Source organism: Crassostrea angulata, chromosome 9 (genome assembly GCF_025612915.1).
Source record: "Crassostrea angulata isolate pt1a10 chromosome 9, ASM2561291v2, whole genome shotgun sequence".
NCBI classification, from domain to species: Eukaryota; Metazoa; Mollusca; class Bivalvia; order Ostreida; family Ostreidae; genus Magallana; species Magallana angulata.
The window spans coordinates 20045749-20067000 of record NC_069119.1 but is presented as its reverse complement, the minus strand read 5'-3'; the positions used below and the strand labels follow the sequence as shown (position 1 = coordinate 20067000).

The window sequence follows — 21252 nt, the reverse complement described above, 5'->3', positions numbered from 1 at the left end:
TTGCGTCAGTTATTTGTCGAAATTACGTGACGTCTTCCGTTTCTCAAAAAAAAAAACGCCCTTTCAACATTGGTCTATCAAGATGTAAACAAGATTACACCCGTGAGCTTAAGCTTAATACTTACAATGTATATATAATAATATCTATCCTATTTGTTTCATTCATCTATAATAAAATATTCACGACTTAATTATAATAAACACGACTTCGATTTTCGAAAAAGAAAGATAACCCTAGTTACCAGATAGATTATAAAAAATATTTATTTGTAATTAAATTCTCTGAAGAGGATTTACTGTTATTTAGGAAATGCTTTTTGGATCTATTTTAAAAAACACAAAAATTTCATATCAAAGGATGCGATGACCGATATATTCAAGCATTGATTTTTTATAAAAATATACTGGGTACCATCGCTCCTACCGTACAATAACACACAAAGGGTGCAGACAAATTGAATTTAACGCGCAGTACGTGATGAATTCAATGATCATATTTACATGAAATTTAAACCCGGTATTCCAAAGAAAAAATCCGGTAATTGATATGGTGAAATAGCGAGAGGCTACCAAAGTGCACGGATAACTCATCCTACAGTTTTCAAGATAGGAAGTTGTCGTTTTGCAGATCAATTGTACATATATTAAAGATGTGCATATATATTTTAATATATATATTTAATTCAGTATTTCAAATGGTCACCGTTGACAGATTGCAGTGTTTAACAATAATTTCACGACATGTCTCTGTCTTGCAAAATTAGAAGTTAATTGCGAAATTGGTTGTTTACTGTCCCTTCATACCTAAGGCTCACTCTAGGCTGTTAAAAAAGAGCCAGTTTGAAACTCTTGACAACAAGAGGCCCAGAGGCCTTTACAGTCACCTGAGTACCATAGCCCGTAGATGGACCTGTCAGTTAGGGAGTCACATGTTTACATATTAAGCTTCATTTTGGAGTTTAAACCTTACTGAGACTCCTCTGACTGTTACCCATGCTTTAATTATTTGCCGTTTGCAGACATCCATTCACAATAGAAGGCAATAGTTGAAGGAATATTATTGTAGAGGGCTTCATGGACATCGTAACCATGCATATAGTTTATCCCCCTCTGCTGTGGAAGTAGAGAAAAAGATTTCCTAAGATTTTTGAATACATTTTAACTATTTCGCCATTTTGGCCCTACACTAGGGTCTGACGCCTACCCAAGGGACCATATATATAACATCTTAGTAGAGGACTTCATGAACATCATAAACATGCATTAAGTTTTTTTTCTCAATACGTCTGGAAATAGAGATCATGTCGATTTTTAAAACCTTGGCCTTTTTTGCATAGTTGGCCCTACCAAAAAATGGGAACAATCGGCTTTGTACTTTTCAAGAGGTTTAAAAGGTAAAATTGTTATTACATGATGTCTCGTGATGCATGATGACGGACAAAGACCAATCATGCAGTAATGATGCAGAAAATGGTCTATATGATTTTTAATGTCATTATGTTTCAATAACACAAAAAGCTCAAGAGAGGTACATAGCCATTCAAATACATAATTGAATTCTGATATAAAAGTACATTGCTGCTCTATACCGGCTAATCATTTCATTACACTAACTATATTTCAAAGTGTATTTGATAAACAAGTAAGAACTTACAATTAACCTTCAACACAATTCTTGATGACGTTCTACAACATGCACAGATTGAAGCAAAGGTTTTGAGTTTTTAAAGTTTTATTTAACAAAAAGTTAACGCTTTGATTTTTTGTACTGAGGTTCCTCTATTTCTTCCAGCCAATCGTCATCATCGAACAGTTCTGCCTCGACCCCCTCAGGGAGGGTCTGGGGCACCACCTTGTCTCTAGAGTCACTGGCACCACTCTGTTCTGACCCCGACGTGTTCTTCTTTGCACCGAAGTAGTTGAATAGACTCTGTTCAGTTTTTGGTTTCACAGGTTTTACAGACACTGAATTGAACAAAGAATAATTTTAAAAATTTTGTTATTTATTTTGTAAAAGCCAATTGTCAACTGGTCTCATATAAAATCACAAAATTATTATTAATATGGAATGAGCTTAATTTTTTAAGAGAAAACAAACTGCAGATTCCTTTTCAAGTTTTGTAACAAGTGTAACCCTTTCTTTAAAACCCGTGGCCTTCTGGCCCTCTTAGAATAAACAAGTAGAGAAGCAACAAATTCCTAAAAGAATTTTGTAATTTATAGTTCACGAAATATTTTTTGTTGGTTAATTTTTCATGACATAGTACTAAGCAATTTGGTAATAAAGTGTCATAATACTGAGCAAGTAGGTAATAAAGTGTCAGCAATTTTGTATTTGTTTAGGTCTGTTTGGTATTAAATAAGATTGTAGCAGTAGGAATTTGGATGTTGAAACTGGCAAAAAAAAGGAGGTATCGCACAATTGGCATCTTACATAATTTAGAAGCTTGTTCCTTCTGATTGGTCAGTTTCTGTCCATTTGAATTCGTATTTGAAGTTGCTGGAACTGCGGATTGCATCTGGTCATTTTCTGTCTCTGAGGCCTCTTCAAAACTCTCTTCAATGAAGCTTTCCTCAAAGTACTGCATCAAATCGGTCTGTGTGGAGTCCTACAGAAGAGAACAGTCACACTGCCAGTATAAATGTACAGGTGTCATATACAGGTACATGTATATACATAACAGAGTGCACAAAGACATGGAATCAACAGTGATAACTATAAAGGGATTTAACGATGCATAGGTTTCAATGAATGTCTAACCTGTAATGGTTGAACAAAATATGTTGATTCGCTACATTCAAGTTAGTTAGAATAACATATTGAATACAAATTAATTCTTATTGCAGTATAAAGTTGTATGTATTCTGTCTTTGTATGGTTTATAAGAAGACTATAAAAGCACAGCATGCTATTTGCTTCAGTGGGTATTGTGAATGTATTTCATTTACAATTTTAACTGAGTATATAATCATTTTTAATGTAGTCATATTAGATCCTTTATAAAGACATGTGTAAGATGCAAGCAAGGGTTCTCTGCTCATAACACATGTCGTTTTTTTATACACAGGTATGTATAATTATGAATAATAGCAATGCACACTGGTAATTTCTTTCATTGATATCTTGACACTTTGCACCAGACAAATGATGAATAACATGAATTAGAATCATGTACAGCTTACTGAGTCAGCACCACCATTTGTATGTGGCATTGTGAGACTAAAGCTTACTTTCATGGTTTTGGTGTCAGCTGCTGAGAAATCCTCCTTACTGAGTCCTGCTTTACTGAGGACCTCCAGCTTCTTTTGAACTAGAGGCCTAAAGGAGAGACCAATTGTGAAAGACTTTTCAATGTTGAGCATTTGGCAAAAATTGTGCTTAGTTGACATGCATGTTCATAAATCAGACAGATAAAAAAAATCATAGAATGTGCTGCACCCATATACCTGTATTTATGGCCATTAATGTCCCTGGCCACTAAGTTGCGGAAGTGAGTAACCCTCTTATATTGTCCTGTATTTTGAATGTCATTACCATACATGGTAATCAGCTATGCTCCTAACCATTATCTAGAAAAGTATCTACCCTTTGTATATTTTTGTACTTTGTATCTCCTAACCACATCAACTGGTCATCAGCAGTGCCTATAACCACAAAATAGTATGTGTGTATACCCCTCTGTATATACAATGTACAGAAGGCCTGTGTCCCCTTAACGTAAAAGGTCATCAGAAATGCCTATATCCACTATACAGTGTTATTGTGTCCCCTAACCTCCTCTCTTGTCATTCTGTAAATGTACTGCATTTGGTTGTGTATTTTCTATTTAGCACTTTTGGCGGAATGCTGCTTCCCCTAAATCAAGTACATCGCTAAATACCATGCATATATGTATAAAATTAGTCACATTCAGGGATACGCTAATTCAAATCCAGGCCAACTTGTTCAAAAACTAATTTTCGCCAAATATCATACAGCCAAATGGTAGACGGACATCTCAGCCCAACGACACCTCGGCCAAGGGCGTTTGACACCTCGTCAAGACGGGTCGGCCCAAATTTATTGACATGTCGGCCCATGTAAAAGACACCTCGGCCCAATGAAACTTTAGGTTATACTAAAAAAAAAATAAAAAATAGGGCAGATAATTACTTTATCTATTCATTGATTTCTTCTTTCTATCTCTTTTTTGAAGAATCCAAAGGAAAGTCTGCATCCTCTTGTTTGTTTAACTATTAGTGTCATTGTCGAAATTGTCGTCATTTTCTTAATTTTACTTTCTTGTTTGCTGTACAATTAGAACTTAATGGTCTCATTTTTTTTATTAATTCAATTTCTTTTAAATGTCTTTGATATGTAATATTTTGATAAAATATATATGTTAATAAAATAAAAACATTTAAAGCAAATATTTTTGTTTTAACTTTGCTTGAACCGAGATGTCTTTTACGTGAGCCGAGGTGTCTCAAATTTTGGGCCGACCCGTCTTGGCCGAGGTGTCCTGGGGCCGAAGTGTCGTTGGGCCAAGGTGTCGTTGGGCCGTCATGTCTGACATTCAGCCAAATATAATATGTTTTGTACAGTATGACCTGTATTGTCCTTTATCCTCTTACCACACATGGTCATCAGCAGTGCCCCTGGCCACCAGGTAGTGGACATTGACCATGTCTCTCTGTCCCATTCTGTGGGTGCGATCCTCTGCCTGAACCAAAACCTGCACAAGATATGGAAATATGTATATATATAAATATACATCTTCCCTAGATGAGAGAAAACTGTATACAGGGAAATATTTGGCCCCCTTTTATTTTCACCTCTTTCACCCTTGCTGAAAGTGGGCAAATTTTAGACTAGGCGAATTCCTATGTCTCAAACTGTTTCTTCATTCACAACTTTGTCTGGGCAATTTAAAGACAGGGCAAAACTGTTTGCAAGTGCAAAAGGGCTAAAATAATACGGGGCGAAAATAACCTTGTACACAGTATCATATATAAAATGAAGAAAATTAAAACCATGACATACCCCAGGATTCCAGAACAGCTCCCCAAACACCACCAGACTGGCAGCAGACAGATTGAGGCCAGCATTGGCTGCACAGATTGACAAAATGGCCACTCGCAGGGAATCGTTGGACTGGAATTTGTTGCAGAAATAATTCCTTTGTTCTGGAGTTGTTTTCCCATCAATCCTTATATATCCTTTCTCAATCTGATTTTTAAACAAAATATAATATCTGACTGATTCTTCTATACATCTACATTATGTAGAGAAACTGGACATCCATTTTTTATGGCAGTTTATGAAAGACAATGTGCCTAAAAGTTATCTTCAAGCTTTGTCTAATTTGTCATTTTATCTGACCTTTGACTGTACAGCAGCCTCTATAGCATCGAGGACTTCCTGATGGTGAGCAAAGATCAGGAACTTCCTGTCCAAGTCCAACAAGTCCAAAACATACTCCCTACAAAACAAAACAAACTCCCTTCAAAACAACACACTCCCTACAAAACAAGACATACTCCCTACAAAACGTACTCCCTACAAAACGTACTCCCTACATTACAAAACATGTTCCCTACAAAACAAAACATACTCCCTGCAAAACAAAACATACTCCGTACAAGTCCAAAACATACTCCCTACAAGTCCTAAACATACTCCCTACAAGTCCTAAACATACTCCCTACAAAACAAAACATAGTCCCTACAAACAAAACATACTCCCTACAAGTTAAAAATGTACTCCCAACAAAACAAAACGTTCTCTCTTCAAGTCCTAAACATACTCATTAAGAAACAAAACAAAATCCCTACAAGTCCAAAAGATACTCCCTACAAGTCCAAAACATACTCCCAACAAAACATACTTCCTACAAGTCCTAAACATACTCCCTACAAGATCAAAACATACTATTTACAAAATTAATCAAAAACTTATCCCTGCAAAACAAAGCCACAAGTCCAATACATACTTTCCACTAAAAATGTACATATTGTATCTAGCATATTGGTATATAATTTTCAGCACTCATTTCTGATAATGCTTTTCTTCTTCATATACATGTATGTCTTCATAGGTAGTTGTATTTTTATTACACAATGAAATCAAGTCTATCATATTACAATGGATTGTTTTTAAATATATGCATGTACAAGTATGTGATGTGAAGTACTGTCTATCGGTCTAGTCCACAGTCTAAAGGACTTCAGACCTGCATGTATTTACTTTTGAAAGTACCTTTACCTGTATTTTCATGTTATTTGAATAGCAATTTTTAGTACTTTTTTGGGATGTACATACATGATGTTGTACTACTATAGACACTAATCTCTGCTTACTTGATGGCTTTGATTTTTGCTGCCCCAGTGTGGTGAAAGTATTCCAAAAGGGCCCCTCTTCTCTCCATTCCCTGTGACAACATTCATAAATAAGTTTTAGATCAACAAATGATTGACGAGTGTTCTTGATTTCTTACACATTATCCCTTATTCTATTTATCTTCTAGTATTCAGACAAGAACTTGAATGATATCATGTTTTGAGATCTACCATCACACTAACTGTTCTTAGATCTACTCACTACCCTTTGAAACAATGGTGCTATTGATAATTGATTTGCAACACCCTTGACGAGACCTTGATAACTAATGAAGCCATCGCCTAATTGCTTCTTCCTTTTTTTTTTAATTTGAAAGTATTACAGATGATATTTTTCACCTTGAGGGACTTGAGCTCCATTGTCTTGCTCTGCAGCTCCATCTCCTTAGTGGTCTTGATCAGCCCTGGATCTAACAGTACCATCTGTCGGACCTTGTCTGGGAGCTGTGTTATCACTTCTTTTTTCAGTCTCCTACAAACATTTACAATACACATTCATCAATGTTTCTTTTAAATATCCATCATATTTCATATACAATAATGGACTTTTTGAAGAAAACGTCAACACTTTCTTTAAATAAATCAAATGCTTTTTTCTTGATTTATTAGGAATACTGTGGTTTCATTAATATTCAAGGGTATCAATTTTCGTGGATAAAGTGAAAATCACAGTTTCAAGGATATGTAAATTCGAGGCCAATGACCCTATCAATACAAAAATTAATAGAAACTGCACTTCAATGAACATTTAATTTTGTGTATCAACTTACAACGAAATCCACGCAAATTGGTATTCAACGAACATTGATGAAACTACAGTTATCACTGTTTCTCTAACAATGCATTATATCTCATAATACAATAATGGACTTTTTGAAGAAAACGTCAACACTTTCTTTAGATAAATCAAATGCTTTTTTTTTTTATTTATTAGGAATATCCTACAAGATAATATATGATACCAGCATTTGAATATGCAAAGTGTTGTCTACATTTGTATCTTTACCACTGCGAGTAAGCTCGTTTCCCTTTGAGCATACATTGTATGCTATTGAATTTTGTCAAATGTTGGGACCACAGCAAAGGATTATTAATATATCATGTGGCCAACACTTCATCTACCAACCAAAAAAGTAACCCCCTACCTACAGTTGCAAACAAATATCCCCCCAATTTTTATATTTACGGAAAGTATGAAGATGTATTGTTTTTGCTAGAATGAAAATAGTACAATGTAGGTAAGGGTACTCAGAAAGTCTATGAGTTATTGAATTTTGATCCCTTGAAAAAACCTGATGAATGACTAGTAAATCTATATGATTGTAACAAACCTTATCATTATGCTCTCCTCTAGAAGGATCTGAAGCTCCTCCATGTTGGATGATCCCGAAAAATCCCATCCCCAGGGATTCTGTTCAAATGGCAAAACACACAACAATAAGCATTAGGATCACCTATCTAGTAGAAACCAAGATAAAATCATATGTTTCTGTTGTAAACTCACCTTCTTACCATCACAGTAGCGGACCCCAAAGTCTTGGTACTGGAACATGTAGGGTTTGACGGCACAGATCTGGGTGTACAGCTCCTGGGGGCGAGACAGGGCTGGGGTCCCACTCAACAGAATCACACGCTTGGCAGCCTACAACAACACTGACCATTAGTTTTAAAAATGAATTCATTTATGAATTGATATTCATATGTAAATGTTACAATAAAGTGCAACATACTTCTTTACACTCTTACAGAATTTGCTTTGATAAAAATGTATGGTTTTCTGGCATTACCATAGTTACCATAGAAAAATAATTTAGATACTATTCTTTAGAATATATTTATATAAATAATCATTGAGAGCTCCCTTAGCAGATGAACATACTACCTTAAGAGTAATTTTTTATGAAGGTACTTTTGTCACATCCTCTTACCTTTAGAATTGGCATAGCGGCTTTACATCGAGCAGTTTTGAAATTTTTCAGCAAATGACATTCATCCTACAAGAAAATAATATTGATCAAAAATTGAATGACTAAAATGAGAATTTAAATAATACATAGAACATTAACTCATAAAATTACATGTATTACATGAGCATATTAAGTAACTTAGATTTTAAACTGAAGATCAAGTGGATTTAGTATCAAAATTTTAATTAAATTTTGCATTTTCAAAGTGCAAACTTGCATGACGCTTCATCATTTAACTGTTTCATTACTCTATCAAATAGTATTTTTAAATAAAATTCATAAGTACATGCACATTTACATTAACTGTACAGTACTTGCATTTATTATCTCATCTACTGAATACATTTCCATACCATTATAACAACACTGAAGTTCCTTTCCAATAAATCTTTGGACTTCTTGGCCATCAGGTCGTAACTAAGGATACAGACCATGTGACCAGACAAGCTACTCTTTCCCGACAAGGCGACATAAACCTCCTGTGGGTCCAGACTTGGCACCCATCTCTGGAGTTGCTGAAGGCATCAAACCAATGAAATTACAAAGTTTATGATGTACAATGAATCAAATTTATTTGATTATTTTTTCCCTGATAAGCTTTACACCAAAAAACAAACTGTGTTTCAATATTTCTGGGGATATAATTTGTGGAAAAATGATACACTTTAACACAAAATCTGTAAATTACTCAAGTAATGTTTATTTAATCTACGCCCTCCCCCCCCCCCCCCCCCCCAAAAAAAAAAACCCCAAAGAGACGAAGTTTGATTTTTGAAGAAGTTACCTGTGCCCAATCAAATCTGACAGAGGAAGGAACGACAATGAGGAGGGGCCACTCGTTTCTATAGTAACAGGCCAGACAAATTGCCTGTATTGTTTTACCAAGACCCATATCATCCGCCAACAAAATGCGACCATTCTTGTGTACTCCAAAACTACAAAGATAGAAGTATTCAATTTTTCTTTATCAGTATTCCGCTAGGAACTATTGGTGAGAGTCAAAACACCAGTCAAAATATTTAGCTTGAAAATTACTGGGTTTCTGTCAAACAAATGTAACCACAATATTTGTAATTATTTCTACATCAATGTTCAATCATATTCTAATTCATGAGACTTTGCAGAAGATGTAAAGTTTGCACTGATTCATACTATTTATACTGTTTGAATAAAAAAAGGATTTTTTTGGTGAATAACATTTATTATAATGGTTTAGTAACATAGATACAAACATCTTTCTCTTTACGTCCACTATATTTTCATGTATTCCCACCCAACCTTCCACTGTTTCTAATACACACACTAATATTCTTTGTCCCAACTGCTTACTTGACTCCGACCCTTTGGAACGGCAGCAGAGAGTTGACCAGACTGGCATCCAGGTGACTGAGGTCAGCGGTGGGGATCTCCTTGTCGGGATAAACCCCCTTCAGTTGCTGTTGGAAGGTCGAGAGAACAGTTTGTGGGAGGGGCACCAGTCGCACCTGTGGACTCATGGCTCTCATTGCCGAAACTACACACAGGAGTTGTGATTATGTATTCATAATTGAATTATTCCCCTTTTCAAAGTGTAAAATAATCAAAATTTTTAGAAATAAATTGTACCAGCAGTTGGTAGAAAATGGGGTTATCAAAATATCAATTGCCTGGTTTTACTGATATTAACGCTTTCACTATATACAGCTGTCCTTAAGAAACAAGACAGTCATTTTGTGGCCTAAAAATCTAATTTGTGAAATGATTAGCATGGTTTCAGAGGATGCACGATAAACCTTTACCAAGAAATGATAGAAATTTTAAATAATGAATAAAAAAAATCATAATATCATTCAGTATGAGTCAGAATTTAAAGTACACAATTATTTATTACATAAAATTTTACTATATTTAGTAAAAACTACAGAAACTACATGTGTATTACTGTTAAAATTACATAAATTGATTATGACAATATGTCACACAATGGAGTTTATAAATAACATAGAAGTATAAACTATAAAAATTGTAACATATATTTTGTATTTGTAAGATTGATAGATAATTAAAAGCCATTCTTACCCAATTTCTGATACTCTTCCAATTTAAAGGACCACTTTTTGGTGACTGCATCTGTAATATGCCATGTAAACTGGAATTGCTGGATAAGAATGGGATCTAACTTAATGATAAAATATATCTACAAAGTGCACAACATTAATAACTGATTTAAACATTAAGCAGACTGAATTCCATTGACATTTTCTTATAATAAGTTTCATCTCATCAGCCAGATATCATATATATTTTAATTTTATGTAGTGTGTTATGGATGATCTAAATAACTGTGTAGAAATAGTAAGCATGGTTTGACTCAAAGTCTGAGCCAAATTTACACAATACAATAAACAAATGCACTTTTAATTTACTGTATAACTTTTAAAATGTTGACTGATAATATATGCAACTAATTGCCTGGTTTTGTTTGTTTAGCATACTGTGGAATCACCATTGTTTGTGGCGGACCAACGTTCATGGCTTTTGTTGGTAACCCAGGTTGCTCACGAATTTATGTCCCCATGAATGTATATACATGTACAATCCTTTGTTAAATTAATATTTATTAAAGTTATCCCTATTACACTACCAACAAAATTACCTCTCCATGAACCAGGAAAATTTTGGCTATACCCATGAACATCGACCCCCACAAAAAAAAAATGATTCCACAGTATTAGAAGATTTACAAAGTATGGTCTTCAAATAATATTACAGGATAAATATCATACTTAAGCACAAAACATCAAAAGTATAAACATGCATTTTGACAACTCACTGAATTGTCTCCAAGTCTGTATTTGTGTGTGCATAACCACAGATACATACCATACTTTTTGGTTGCCATGGTTTTAAACAAGTCAACAAGTGGCGGAAAGTATCCAGATGTGACTTCGAACCTCTCCCTGGAGATCAGCAGACACTTGGCTGTAGTCCCTCCCCCCAGGGTGCTCTGTGATGGACCAGAGGTTGCTATTGACTCCGCAATCTTAGCTACACGAGACTCTGCCCCGTTCACTGATTGCTGCAGTGCAGGTTTATTCAAAAGTTGTGTTTTATAACTGGAACCAGAACTTACTCCATTTCTTTTGTTTTTATTTGTGTCCCCTGTAGTACTAGCTTTAAAAGAACTATTACTTGGGCCATCATTACTAAATGTGTTTTTGCCTGCAACAATAGCATTGGAAGTTTTGTTAATCTGGTTTATCAAACCCCTGCTATCTGTTTGTGGCTTGCTATTATGTGCCTGTGACGGTTCTGAGAGTTTCAATGGTTTTTCTGCTCTGAGAGCAAGTGCTTTCAGTCTACTTTCTTCGATCTGTCTTTTCTGTACATCACCGCTGCTTTTCACTGGACTTAATTTCTGTGCTCGTTTTGCTAGAGCTTTTCTCTTATTCTCTTCAATCCTTCTTTTTTGTTCTTCAGTTAAAGCTGACATTGTCTTTATTAGTCATTTGACTCCAAATCATAACAAATACACACAAACAGGAAATTCATGTCCAATAGTTTCCTTTAACTTCAAGGCAGAAACATATCTACATTACGAAAGAAAAAAACTATAACAGTGATTAATCTTGGTTAATTTTTTGAATTATAAACGTACTACATAACAAGGACATACATGTAGATGCATTCTACATGTACAACAGCTGTACAATTTTGCATGCATTTTTGCATACATATACATGTAAAACAGCATTTGAATGAATTAACATGAATTTTTCCATAAATTTAATTTAAAATATAGAGAAAGGTGGGATAAAAATTAATTTTAGCTTCACAGAACTTTTAACTCATGACAAAACTTACATTTTAAACGTCTACTTTCTATATTCAAAATTTCGCGACTTTTTCAAAGATGTTCTAGACAACTTGTACATTGAATTATTCTAGTTTCTTAAAAATCGTCAATGCTACAAAATATGTAATTCATTGCGATTATTTCTTAAATCTATATTCTAAAAAGATCAAATGAAGATATGTTTTGCCTTTATAACAAAACAGATGAAACGAGTATTCTCTTCATTCCCCCAAACGAATCATTATACGTACGCCTACATAAAATAATGAAAACAAATAGAAACTAAAATTACTAGATCTATATGAAAAAGTTTTTACTGCATACACGAAACAGAAGAAATGGCAAGTCCAGCAAAGAAAGCCAAAGCTTCCACGTTACCTACATGTCCTTACGGAGCTCGCTGCTACAGGAAAAACCCTGAGCATTTTAAAGAATTTCTACATCCTCCAAAACAAACGACTAACACTGCATCAACATCAGACAGTAACGACCAAGACAACGACTCGAATAAGACAGCCAAAACCAAAACCAAACCTAGTCTGCCAGATGGCAAAAATCTGCCACCTTGTAAATATGGAGCAAGTTGTTACCGCAAAAATCTGCTGCATTTTGCCGAATTTTCTCATCCCACTGCTGTGGTAAAGAAGGTGTCGACTGGCAGTGGGAGTGATACAGACCCCATAGACTCTGATGATGAGAAGGATAAGGTACCTTGAACTTTTTTGTGTTAGAATGATATTTAAAGTATAATAGGAGGCTTTAAATGAAAAAAAATTTAAAATATTCATGAATTCTAGACATGCTAAAAATATGATGTACATGCAAATCCCATGATGTCCTTGCATGCATATATTTGTATGGGATATTTTGCAATTATTTGTCAGAAATACAATCTCAAATTTTTGCTCAGTTCTGTTATTCACATATGCATGTACCTTGTGAAATGTTATTTGATATTTAAAAGAATTTATCAACATTACAGAAGAAACCCAAAGGAAAAGCTGAGGACATTTTGAAAAGAGGAATGTCATTGGTGAAAAAATACTCACAGATGTCCGAGGCAGAGAGAAAAGAGTTGATCAAACAAGCATTTGAAGCAAAACAAAAGTTACAGGATGAACTTAAAGAAACTCAGGACAAAGTGAAAGAGAAGGAGAAGGAGTTAGAGAAGATGCAGCATCAAGTATCTATTTTCTCTCCATCACTATCTTTTATTGGTCCCCTACCGGTTTCACCGGAGGGGACTATAGCTTTCCTCTGCGTCCGTCAGTCCGTCTGTCCGTCCGTCCGTCTGTCCGTCCGTCTGTCCCACTTCAGTTTTCCGTTGTTTTTTTCTGCATGCGTTTGACGAATGATGTGAAACTTGCTGAGCAGCTTAAAAATATCAAACAGCAGACCAAGTCTATACTTTTGTAGCGTCTGGTCAACACAATTTCCAGAAATTTAATTTTTTTCACTCCAATTTTTTTAATGATCGGGTTCGTTATCGGGCTAAGTGTGTACTAAATGAACGAGGACATTATGTGGTCAGTAAAATAATAAATAATATCGTGCATTATTTGTATTATTACATTTATCATTTCTAATAACAAACAAATAAGTTCTGTAAAATGGTGTCAAGTATTGTGTAAATTTTAACGGCAGGGTTTTATCACTATTATTATTACAATCGGGTTCGTTATCGGGTTTGGGCTGTTGAATAATAGACTAGACTTCTGTGTTTGCTTTGCTTCAAATATGTATTTTTTTAATGGATTTTTGAGAATGTTTGCTGTTTATTATAATCATTTTTCATAATTTCATACTATACAATTACTACATTTATGATAGGGGATATGTAATATACAGGGTCTCAAACTTTTGCCATTCTCAATCAAAGGGGTTACCAGTAGGGGACGTGTATTGCTTATGCAATACTCTCAGAATGCTTGTTTCACATGTTTCAATAGACACAATGTACTCTCCTGGAATAAAGTTTCAAGTTTGATAAATCATAGATGTGTCTTAATAAATACTTGTGACGTGAAACAAATTTTAATTCATGATTTACAGTTGTCATGGTTATACATTACAAGTGTAATATTTTTATTCTGGAAGGACTATTAGTGAAATAATCATGTCATAAGTTGGAAAAATTTCCCATTATTCAAACACAGTATGAAATTCTAGATAACTTAAGATAAGTACATTTAATATCTAGGAAATATTATCTTTACAGTTATGACATAATGACATTATACAGTAAAACATGGTTATAGTGAACTTGCTTGTAATGAATTGATGCTTACAGCGAAGTGATTTTAATTCCCCGTGACTTAATTTCCTGTTGTAAACTTGATGGATATAACGAATCAGGCTTATTGCGAAGAAAAATCTCCACTCCCTGGCACTTTGTTAATATGTAAACGGTGTGACACAGATGTAACACAAAGCAGTTTGATTTTTGTAGAACAAAATTAATTTGAAACGCACACAGTAGGATCCGCCTGGTTGCCTACTCAAATCATTAGCCAAAGTTTAACTAAATGTCGCGTGCTCAGACTACATTATGACGTCATGTTTCAGACATAAAACGTACACGTTTTGTCTTCGGAAATAGCCGAAGAGAGTTACGTTATTCCGAACTTTTTAAAAATTTCTTCTTTCATTGTTTATCAATTTAATTCATATAAATAACGCGGTAATAAAATTGAATACTTTATTCAGTATCTAAAAGATCAATTCCTTGATGTTAATGTTTTTATTTTCCATCTGATAATTTGATAAGATATACATAGAACTAGTCGTGTTTCTTGATTGAAGCACTATTGAAGCTTATCTGGTGTCCTCTATTATTTCTTTTATTTCAAATTACCTTTTATTGAAACACTAGAAAATTTTAATCGAGTTTAGGGGCAATAAACATCGATAAGTACCAGTCAATCAATGATCGAACTAACTTTCTTTAAAAAACAAAATGGCTGCCAATATGGCGGCGCCCATGGCTGGAAGAAAATTTTTTTGGCCATAGTTCCCCTGATTCAACTTTCATTTTTCACTGGTTTTCTTATATATACGTGTTACCATTAATCCTCGCTGGGCTTTGCCCGCCTCTCGCTGCGCTCGGTATAAGCATGTTTTACTGTACAATATATTATGGATGTCATTTGAACCTTAATTATAACATTTTAAGACAATTGATGTTGTACATTGCAGGTATTTTCTGAGCTGTTATGATGTTATAACCAATGATATTAATTGTAGGTATCCTCTGGCCTGTTATTGGTTGAGGGAGAGAAGGAGGCCCTTGAGGGGACCAAGACTGTGTATTTCAAATTGATGGCGGAGAGAAATCACAAAGAGGGATCGGCTGAGCAGACGCATTTTCGATTGGCGGAGTCCCAGTTTTACCGTCTTCTGAGTGGAACTAACAGCCAGTATGTGTAAATTTTGTCATATGCCATAAGTCTTCCATACTGGGTTCTTGTATTGTAGTCAGACCAATGTATTTCAGTCTCTTGATATTCATGTTTTCTCATTATTGTAAGGCATTAGCAATTCTGGTTTTCTTTCAGTTACACCATAAAAGCGGTCGAATATGTTGTCAACCCAGAACTAATGGCCCAATTCAAGTAAGAAAAGATCATGTTTTATATGTACATGTAACACAATATTTAAGATTTTAAGTTGAATAAATTTTTTTTGTGATTGACAAAGCAATTACCCCAATCCCAGTACCAACTTCACCAATCACTCATAGTTTATACACAGTGGCAAAGTAATTTTATATTCTGCAATATAGTTATGTGTAACAATTTTGATTATCAAGAAATATTTTCAGGCAGGGGAAAGAAGACCTCAAGAAGATGAGAGGAGAGGAGTTATCTTATCCTGTCCTCGCCTTCCACGGAACCAAAGTAGAAAATATCAACAAAATTTGTGAAACTGGATTCAAAGTTCCTGGTACACTTATTGAAATATGATATTGTGAGCTCATTGTTTAAGGTCAATCAGTTCATTCCCTTCCTTGTCTGTATCTGTGTCATTTTATACAAGATGAAGAATTGATATCATTTTATTCATCTGAGAGATCATACAATTGGAATATGGAATCAATGTCATCAAATCAATCAGCTTCTAGCTGGCAAAATAGGCAAAAAATCTTTTGAAAAAGTTGCAATATTTAAGACTTAATTTTGCATGTGCCTGCCTGTTAGACTTTAAATGTTAGATTATATTGCTCAAGGTTTTCATTCTTGAAATAAGTTTGGGAGGCGATTGGGGGTGGGGGATGGGTTGGTTGGTAGAGAAAGGGGCTAAAATATATATTACCAGTAGAGATTTTCAAATTTTAAATACTGTAGTATATATGATTTATATTTCATTCATACAACAACTCTTTTTTACCAGGTGAGAAAGGATTTAAGCATGCCACAGATACGGGCTGGTACGGGAAGGGCGTGTATTTCAGTGAGTTCCCGGACTACTGCATGGGATATATCCAAGGAGCGGACAAACTCTTGCTGTGTCAGGTTCTTCCCGGGAAAGTGTTCCATTGCAAGAAGCTGATTCACGGAGCTCCGCTGTCCAAGGGATGCGACTCCCACACGTCTCCCGACAAAAAAGAGCTTGTCATATTCAACTCCCACCATATTCTACCGTGTTATGTAGTTCATTACAAAATATGCACTGGAGAATTTAAGTATGGTACTAAAGTAAGTTATGCATGTATATTCAATACTGTTTAAAGATTAATCCATCAGGTTTTTATTATGTTACATAATAATATGAGATACTTTTGAAGACCATAATATCTAAGAAGTGTATGATAATTGTATTGTAATGCAAATATTTTTTAAATTAGTGTTGTCAGTAGAGATCACTTTATAATAATTATGCATGTTTTACCAAAATCAGAAAGAAAAAGGAAAGAATAGCAAAGATGATGATGATGGTGATGATGATGATGGTGATGATGATGAAGATGATGAGCTCAGTGTCCAAGATAAATGTGACAAAGCTACTGCAGCAGCCAAAACCAAGTAAGAACATTATAAACACAGCATTTTTATATTACAACAAACTCATTGAACATTCTTATTTGGTTATATATATAATCACAAAAAAATTGTTAAAAATAAAACTCAATTTTTAAGTATATTAGCTTTTTTTTTTTTTGGTCTTGTTCTATTTTTGTATCATATGATTATATGATATCTGATTGTATGAATTAAATATATTACATTGAACCCTTATTAATTAATAGATTTGTTTTTACAAGAGTCTTCAAAACCCAAAGAATGCTATTTACTGGGTCATTCTGCCTCACCCAGAAAGAAATGACAGACCTTGTAGTAAAGCATGGAGCCACTATAGGTAATTTAGTAGTGCTGGTATTTTGGATAGAATTAAAATGTATGATATTGTGATTGGATGGGAGAAATACTGATATATCAGACCGGGATTTGAACTCTGGTCCCTTGACTCTCGATCTAGTCAGATGTTCTACCAACTGAGCTACATGTACCTAGCTGGCTTTGGTGATTAAACTGGTCTGACCGTCACAATACCTTAAAATGTATTTAAAGACATCATTATTACAATACAATTACCATTGTTGAATCATAAGCTCCACTACCAGGTGGAATATGATTAGACTTTGTTTATTTTACAGGAACTCCTGGTAATTTCAATCTGTGTGTGGCCTCATTAGGAAGTGTAGATGTACCAACTGCCAAATTCATGAAGGCTGAGGAGAAAAACGTTAGTTGTTTTTTTTACCACTGTTTACTCTGTAAATCATATTATGAGTGACCAGAGGTCATGGGGATTTGTACTTGCAAAAAGTCATACAGATGATACTGTTGATGTCACAAGAGAGAGAGAGAGAGAGAGAGAGAGAGAGAGAGAGAGAGAGAGACGGACGGACGGATGGACAGACAGACAGACAGACCATATTAAACCATTTATATAAATTCCAAAGAACCATTATTGGAGGTACAAAATTGAATTTGAAATCAATGTTCTAGATATGATAACTATAATATATTTGAATTGCAGCCTTTGAAATTCAAAATTTTCAATGTTTATATGAGCCATTGTTAGGAAAAAAGATGACACGTACTGTTATATTAAAACACATCAGATCAATGAATTCTTACATAAAACATGTATACTCTGCCACTTTGAATTTGAACAAAAATACATTTTACAGATACCGGTTGTCTCAGAAGAGTTCCTGTATGAATCAATCATCAATAAAAAGCTACAGGACCCAGATAATTACTATCCCAGTGCATAAACAATACATGTTACAGAGTGCTCACAAAGGAGATTAATTTTACTTGTAAACCATCTAATCTCTACAAGTTAATTACATATGTAAATCAGCAATAGTCACTGATCAGTTTGTGTGTTTATTGTGATAGAGTGTGGCCTAAAAAATTATTGTTTGTAAAACAAATACATGTATCTTAAACACACTGTTGAATGTGATGATCGAAAAAGAAAATTTAAATGAGATTTTTTTGTGAAATTGCATTTTCACAGTGTTAAAGCTTTGTGGTTAAGAATGTCTTTGTTATTTTGTAGTTAGTGTAAAGTATCCCTATATTAGATATAATGGATACTTAATGATACATTATGGTATTTTGATACATTATTGCATCATCATGATACATCATTAATGTGTATCATAATCATAGGCGTTGGAACCGGGGGGGCTAGGGGGGGCTTAGCCCCCCCACTTTTTTTGCAAAGTTATACCTAACCATTAGAAACATAGCATGATAGAGGGTTCAACCCCCCCACTTTTTCTCGCAGGAAAGACTATTGTTCCTAAATTTACCTTGAAAGATTGAGAGGTTAGATTCAGAAGCATACTGTAACCATAAATTGAAATTAATGTTAAAACGGGCTTGGCCCCTGTGCACTATATCATGAATGTGTATCATGATATATCATGTACCTAGACAAGGATTTATCTTATCTCAGCGACAATCATTTTTAAAATATCTGTGTGTAATTTTATTGTCATGAATGTCCACTTCATTTTAGAATGAATCTACATGTATAACTACATTAATTAACTTGTATTTTGTTTTTAAATCCCAAATGAATATAGGAAAGGTAGGGAAATGATACATGTAGTTTTATTCAAGGCAGCATTAATTAAGCATTATGGTACATGTATACACCTATGTATTACTGGTGTGTATGACAAAAATTTACTATTAAAGTTAGGTTATAGATTTAATTCATGATTGGAATAGAGATGGGTGTGATGATTTAGATTAAAAGACTTTTTTTAGGCTTTACCTTTATAGTAAAATATCTTTTATCAATTATTACATGCATTTGTATATTTTATTTAATTTAAGATTTGCCAAAAGTAGTCTTTAAGTTAGACTAGTTTCTTTCGCATACTTAGATTATAAATCGATGATTATTTTAAATAATAGATTTTTATTACTATTATAATACAAATGTATATTTATTAATATTTTTTATAACCTTTCTTAGTGATGACTGTTTTATTTCTTTAATAGAATGTGTGTGCTTCTGATTATGGTTGAATTTTTGATAAGATTACAACATGAACTTGATGAACAAGGCAAAAAAAGTTTCAGAAATAATAGAAATTTGCATTTTAAATGACACCACAGTATTTTAATCACATATGTGCCTGAACATTCTGTGGATATCACTCATGTTATACTTGTGTGAGGGTTATACTCATCTGCATGGGTCGCCATATTACAAAAGTTCATTTTAAAACAACAATTAAAGCTGCTTGGTCCGATTTTATATCAAATTTTATGCACGCTTTTAAACAATGGCTATGCTTAGTATATGTATAATAATAGACATTGAAGTAGTTTTACCCATCAATTATGCCAAATTTCAATGAAGAAAAATACGTACAAAATTTGCTAACAAAACAAACGACATTAAAAGGTACCTTGTTATTTCGCCTAATATTAAATTTCACCCCTGACGACGAGACGGGTATAGTTGTATTACGAATTTGACATCGCTTTAAATAAAGGTCGAAATGATCAGACAAATTACAAATAAACATGTGTACGTTTTGTTCGCTAATATTTCTAAAGTCTGCTTTCTTTACAATCGATGCATAGCATGCGGGTTGAATAACCCCAATCATTCGGGGGACGAAACCAAGCGGTTTCCTTTTCTAAACATACCCGTGATGCATTTTGGTTTGTTTTTTCGTTTGCCCAAAGAGAATTTATTTTTATTTACTTTGAATATTTCTAACTTTGAAAGGAGACTGATTCTGCTGGTGTAAATAGGAAAAAGTCCTTAACTTTCTAAGATAAATGATTTGTATGAAAAAAAAATTGATACTGTAATTACAAAAAAATCGGACCAAGCAGCTTTAAGAGGGCTCAATGGTTGTGGCCATTTTTAGACAATATTCATCTCCTTAAAAGAAGAGCTTTATATTTAGATTTAGAAAAATACTCAAATTAAAAAGGTAAAATATGTATATTTTTTCTTTACTAAATGATAGGTTATAGCTAAACAAACCACATCTTAAAGTTAATTTTAGGTAAACTGATGCCTACTTTGTTAACCATCCATTCTTAATTAAGTTATGTAGTTTATTAGAGAATTTCCTGTGATTTTTTTTTTTGTTGAGAGAAGCTTTGAGATGATTCTTCTCTACTTGCATGTTTCATGTCACCCGATAAATGCATTGCTTATGATTTATGAAAGTTTGAAAAAGAAAAAATGACTGATGCATGAAAAATATCAATATGGAAATGTGAAGGCTGGTAAACAATTTTTTCAGTAAACAACTTTTTAATCTTGAGCCGCAGTTCCTTTGCTAGCGTATATTTAATATGTCTGTGCATGTGCATGTCTGAACTGTGGTAAAATTAACTCATTCATGATCAGCATGGTTTAATTAGCCTGATGTATGGTGTTATTCAGAATTTATAAATATATTCAAGAAGACATTCTGCAACTGCAATTGTTGACGATGTTCACTGTTCATAATGTTTACAATGTTCAGTACATTTAAAAGATTTCTCATGCAATTTTTTTACTTTGAGTCATAAATTGTC

General features: G+C 34.0%; 2 protein-coding genes across 3 annotated transcripts; one reads left to right on the top strand and one right to left on the bottom strand.

Annotated features, from left to right (window-relative positions):
- Window positions 1–1714: 1714 nt before the first annotated feature.
- On the bottom strand, window positions 1715–12247 carry LOC128164071 (SWI/SNF-related matrix-associated actin-dependent regulator of chromatin subfamily A-like protein 1). Its single transcript, XM_052827797.1, has 17 exons — window positions 12190–12247; window positions 11209–11915; window positions 10405–10455; window positions 9676–9859; window positions 9131–9281; window positions 8700–8861; window positions 8308–8373; window positions 7884–8021; window positions 7711–7790; window positions 6719–6851; window positions 6341–6411; window positions 5363–5462; window positions 5024–5209; window positions 4615–4715; window positions 3232–3319; window positions 2435–2609; window positions 1715–1965 (listed from the first exon to the last, which is right to left on the bottom strand). Exons 2-17 carry the CDS (start codon window positions 11816–11818, stop codon window positions 1748–1750), a joined length of 2514 nt encoding a protein of 837 aa, XP_052683757.1. The 5' UTR covers window positions 11819–11915; window positions 12190–12247; the 3' UTR covers window positions 1715–1747.
- Window positions 12248–12446: 199 nt separating this feature from the next.
- LOC128162348 (uncharacterized) lies at window positions 12447–18853 on the top strand. Of its 2 annotated transcripts, none has more exons than XM_052825507.1 (10): window positions 12447–12888; window positions 13164–13364; window positions 15425–15597; window positions 15736–15792; window positions 16002–16123; window positions 16571–16875; window positions 17078–17202; window positions 17442–17536; window positions 17835–17923; window positions 18375–18853. In XM_052825507.1, exons 1-10 carry the CDS (start codon window positions 12520–12522, stop codon window positions 18459–18461), a joined length of 1623 nt encoding a protein of 540 aa, XP_052681467.1. In that variant the 5' UTR covers window positions 12447–12519; the 3' UTR covers window positions 18462–18853. The 2 variants fall into 2 exon arrangements, with proteins under 2 accessions (XP_052681467.1, XP_052681466.1); XM_052825506.1 differs by having other exon boundaries at window positions 13146–13364.
- The last annotated feature ends 2399 nt before the right edge of the window (window positions 18854–21252 follow it).

Bases quoted from the DNA above. Each gene is read 5' to 3' on its own strand.
- LOC128164071 (XM_052827797.1), bottom strand. From the start codon at position 11,818: ATGTCAGCTTTAACTGAAGAACAAAAAAGAAGGATTGAAGAGAATAAG. The intron at 7,791-7,883 runs GTGAGTTTACAA...CCATTTGAACAG, and splicing joins GCTACTGTGATGGTAAGAAG to AATCCCTGGGGATGGGATTT. The intron at 6,852-7,710 runs GTTTGTTACAAT...AAATGTTTGTAG, and splicing joins GAGGAGAGCATAATGATAAG to GAGACTGAAAAAAGAAGTGA.
- LOC128162348 (XM_052825506.1), top strand. From the start codon at position 12,520: ATGGCAAGTCCAGCAAAGAAAGCCAAAGCTTCCACGTTACCTACATGT. The intron at 16,124-16,570 runs GTACACTTATTG...CTTTTTTACCAG, and splicing joins AACTGGATTCAAAGTTCCTG to GTGAGAAAGGATTTAAGCAT. The intron at 17,203-17,441 runs GTAAGAACATTA...TGTTTTTACAAG, and splicing joins ACTGCAGCAGCCAAAACCAA to AGTCTTCAAAACCCAAAGAA.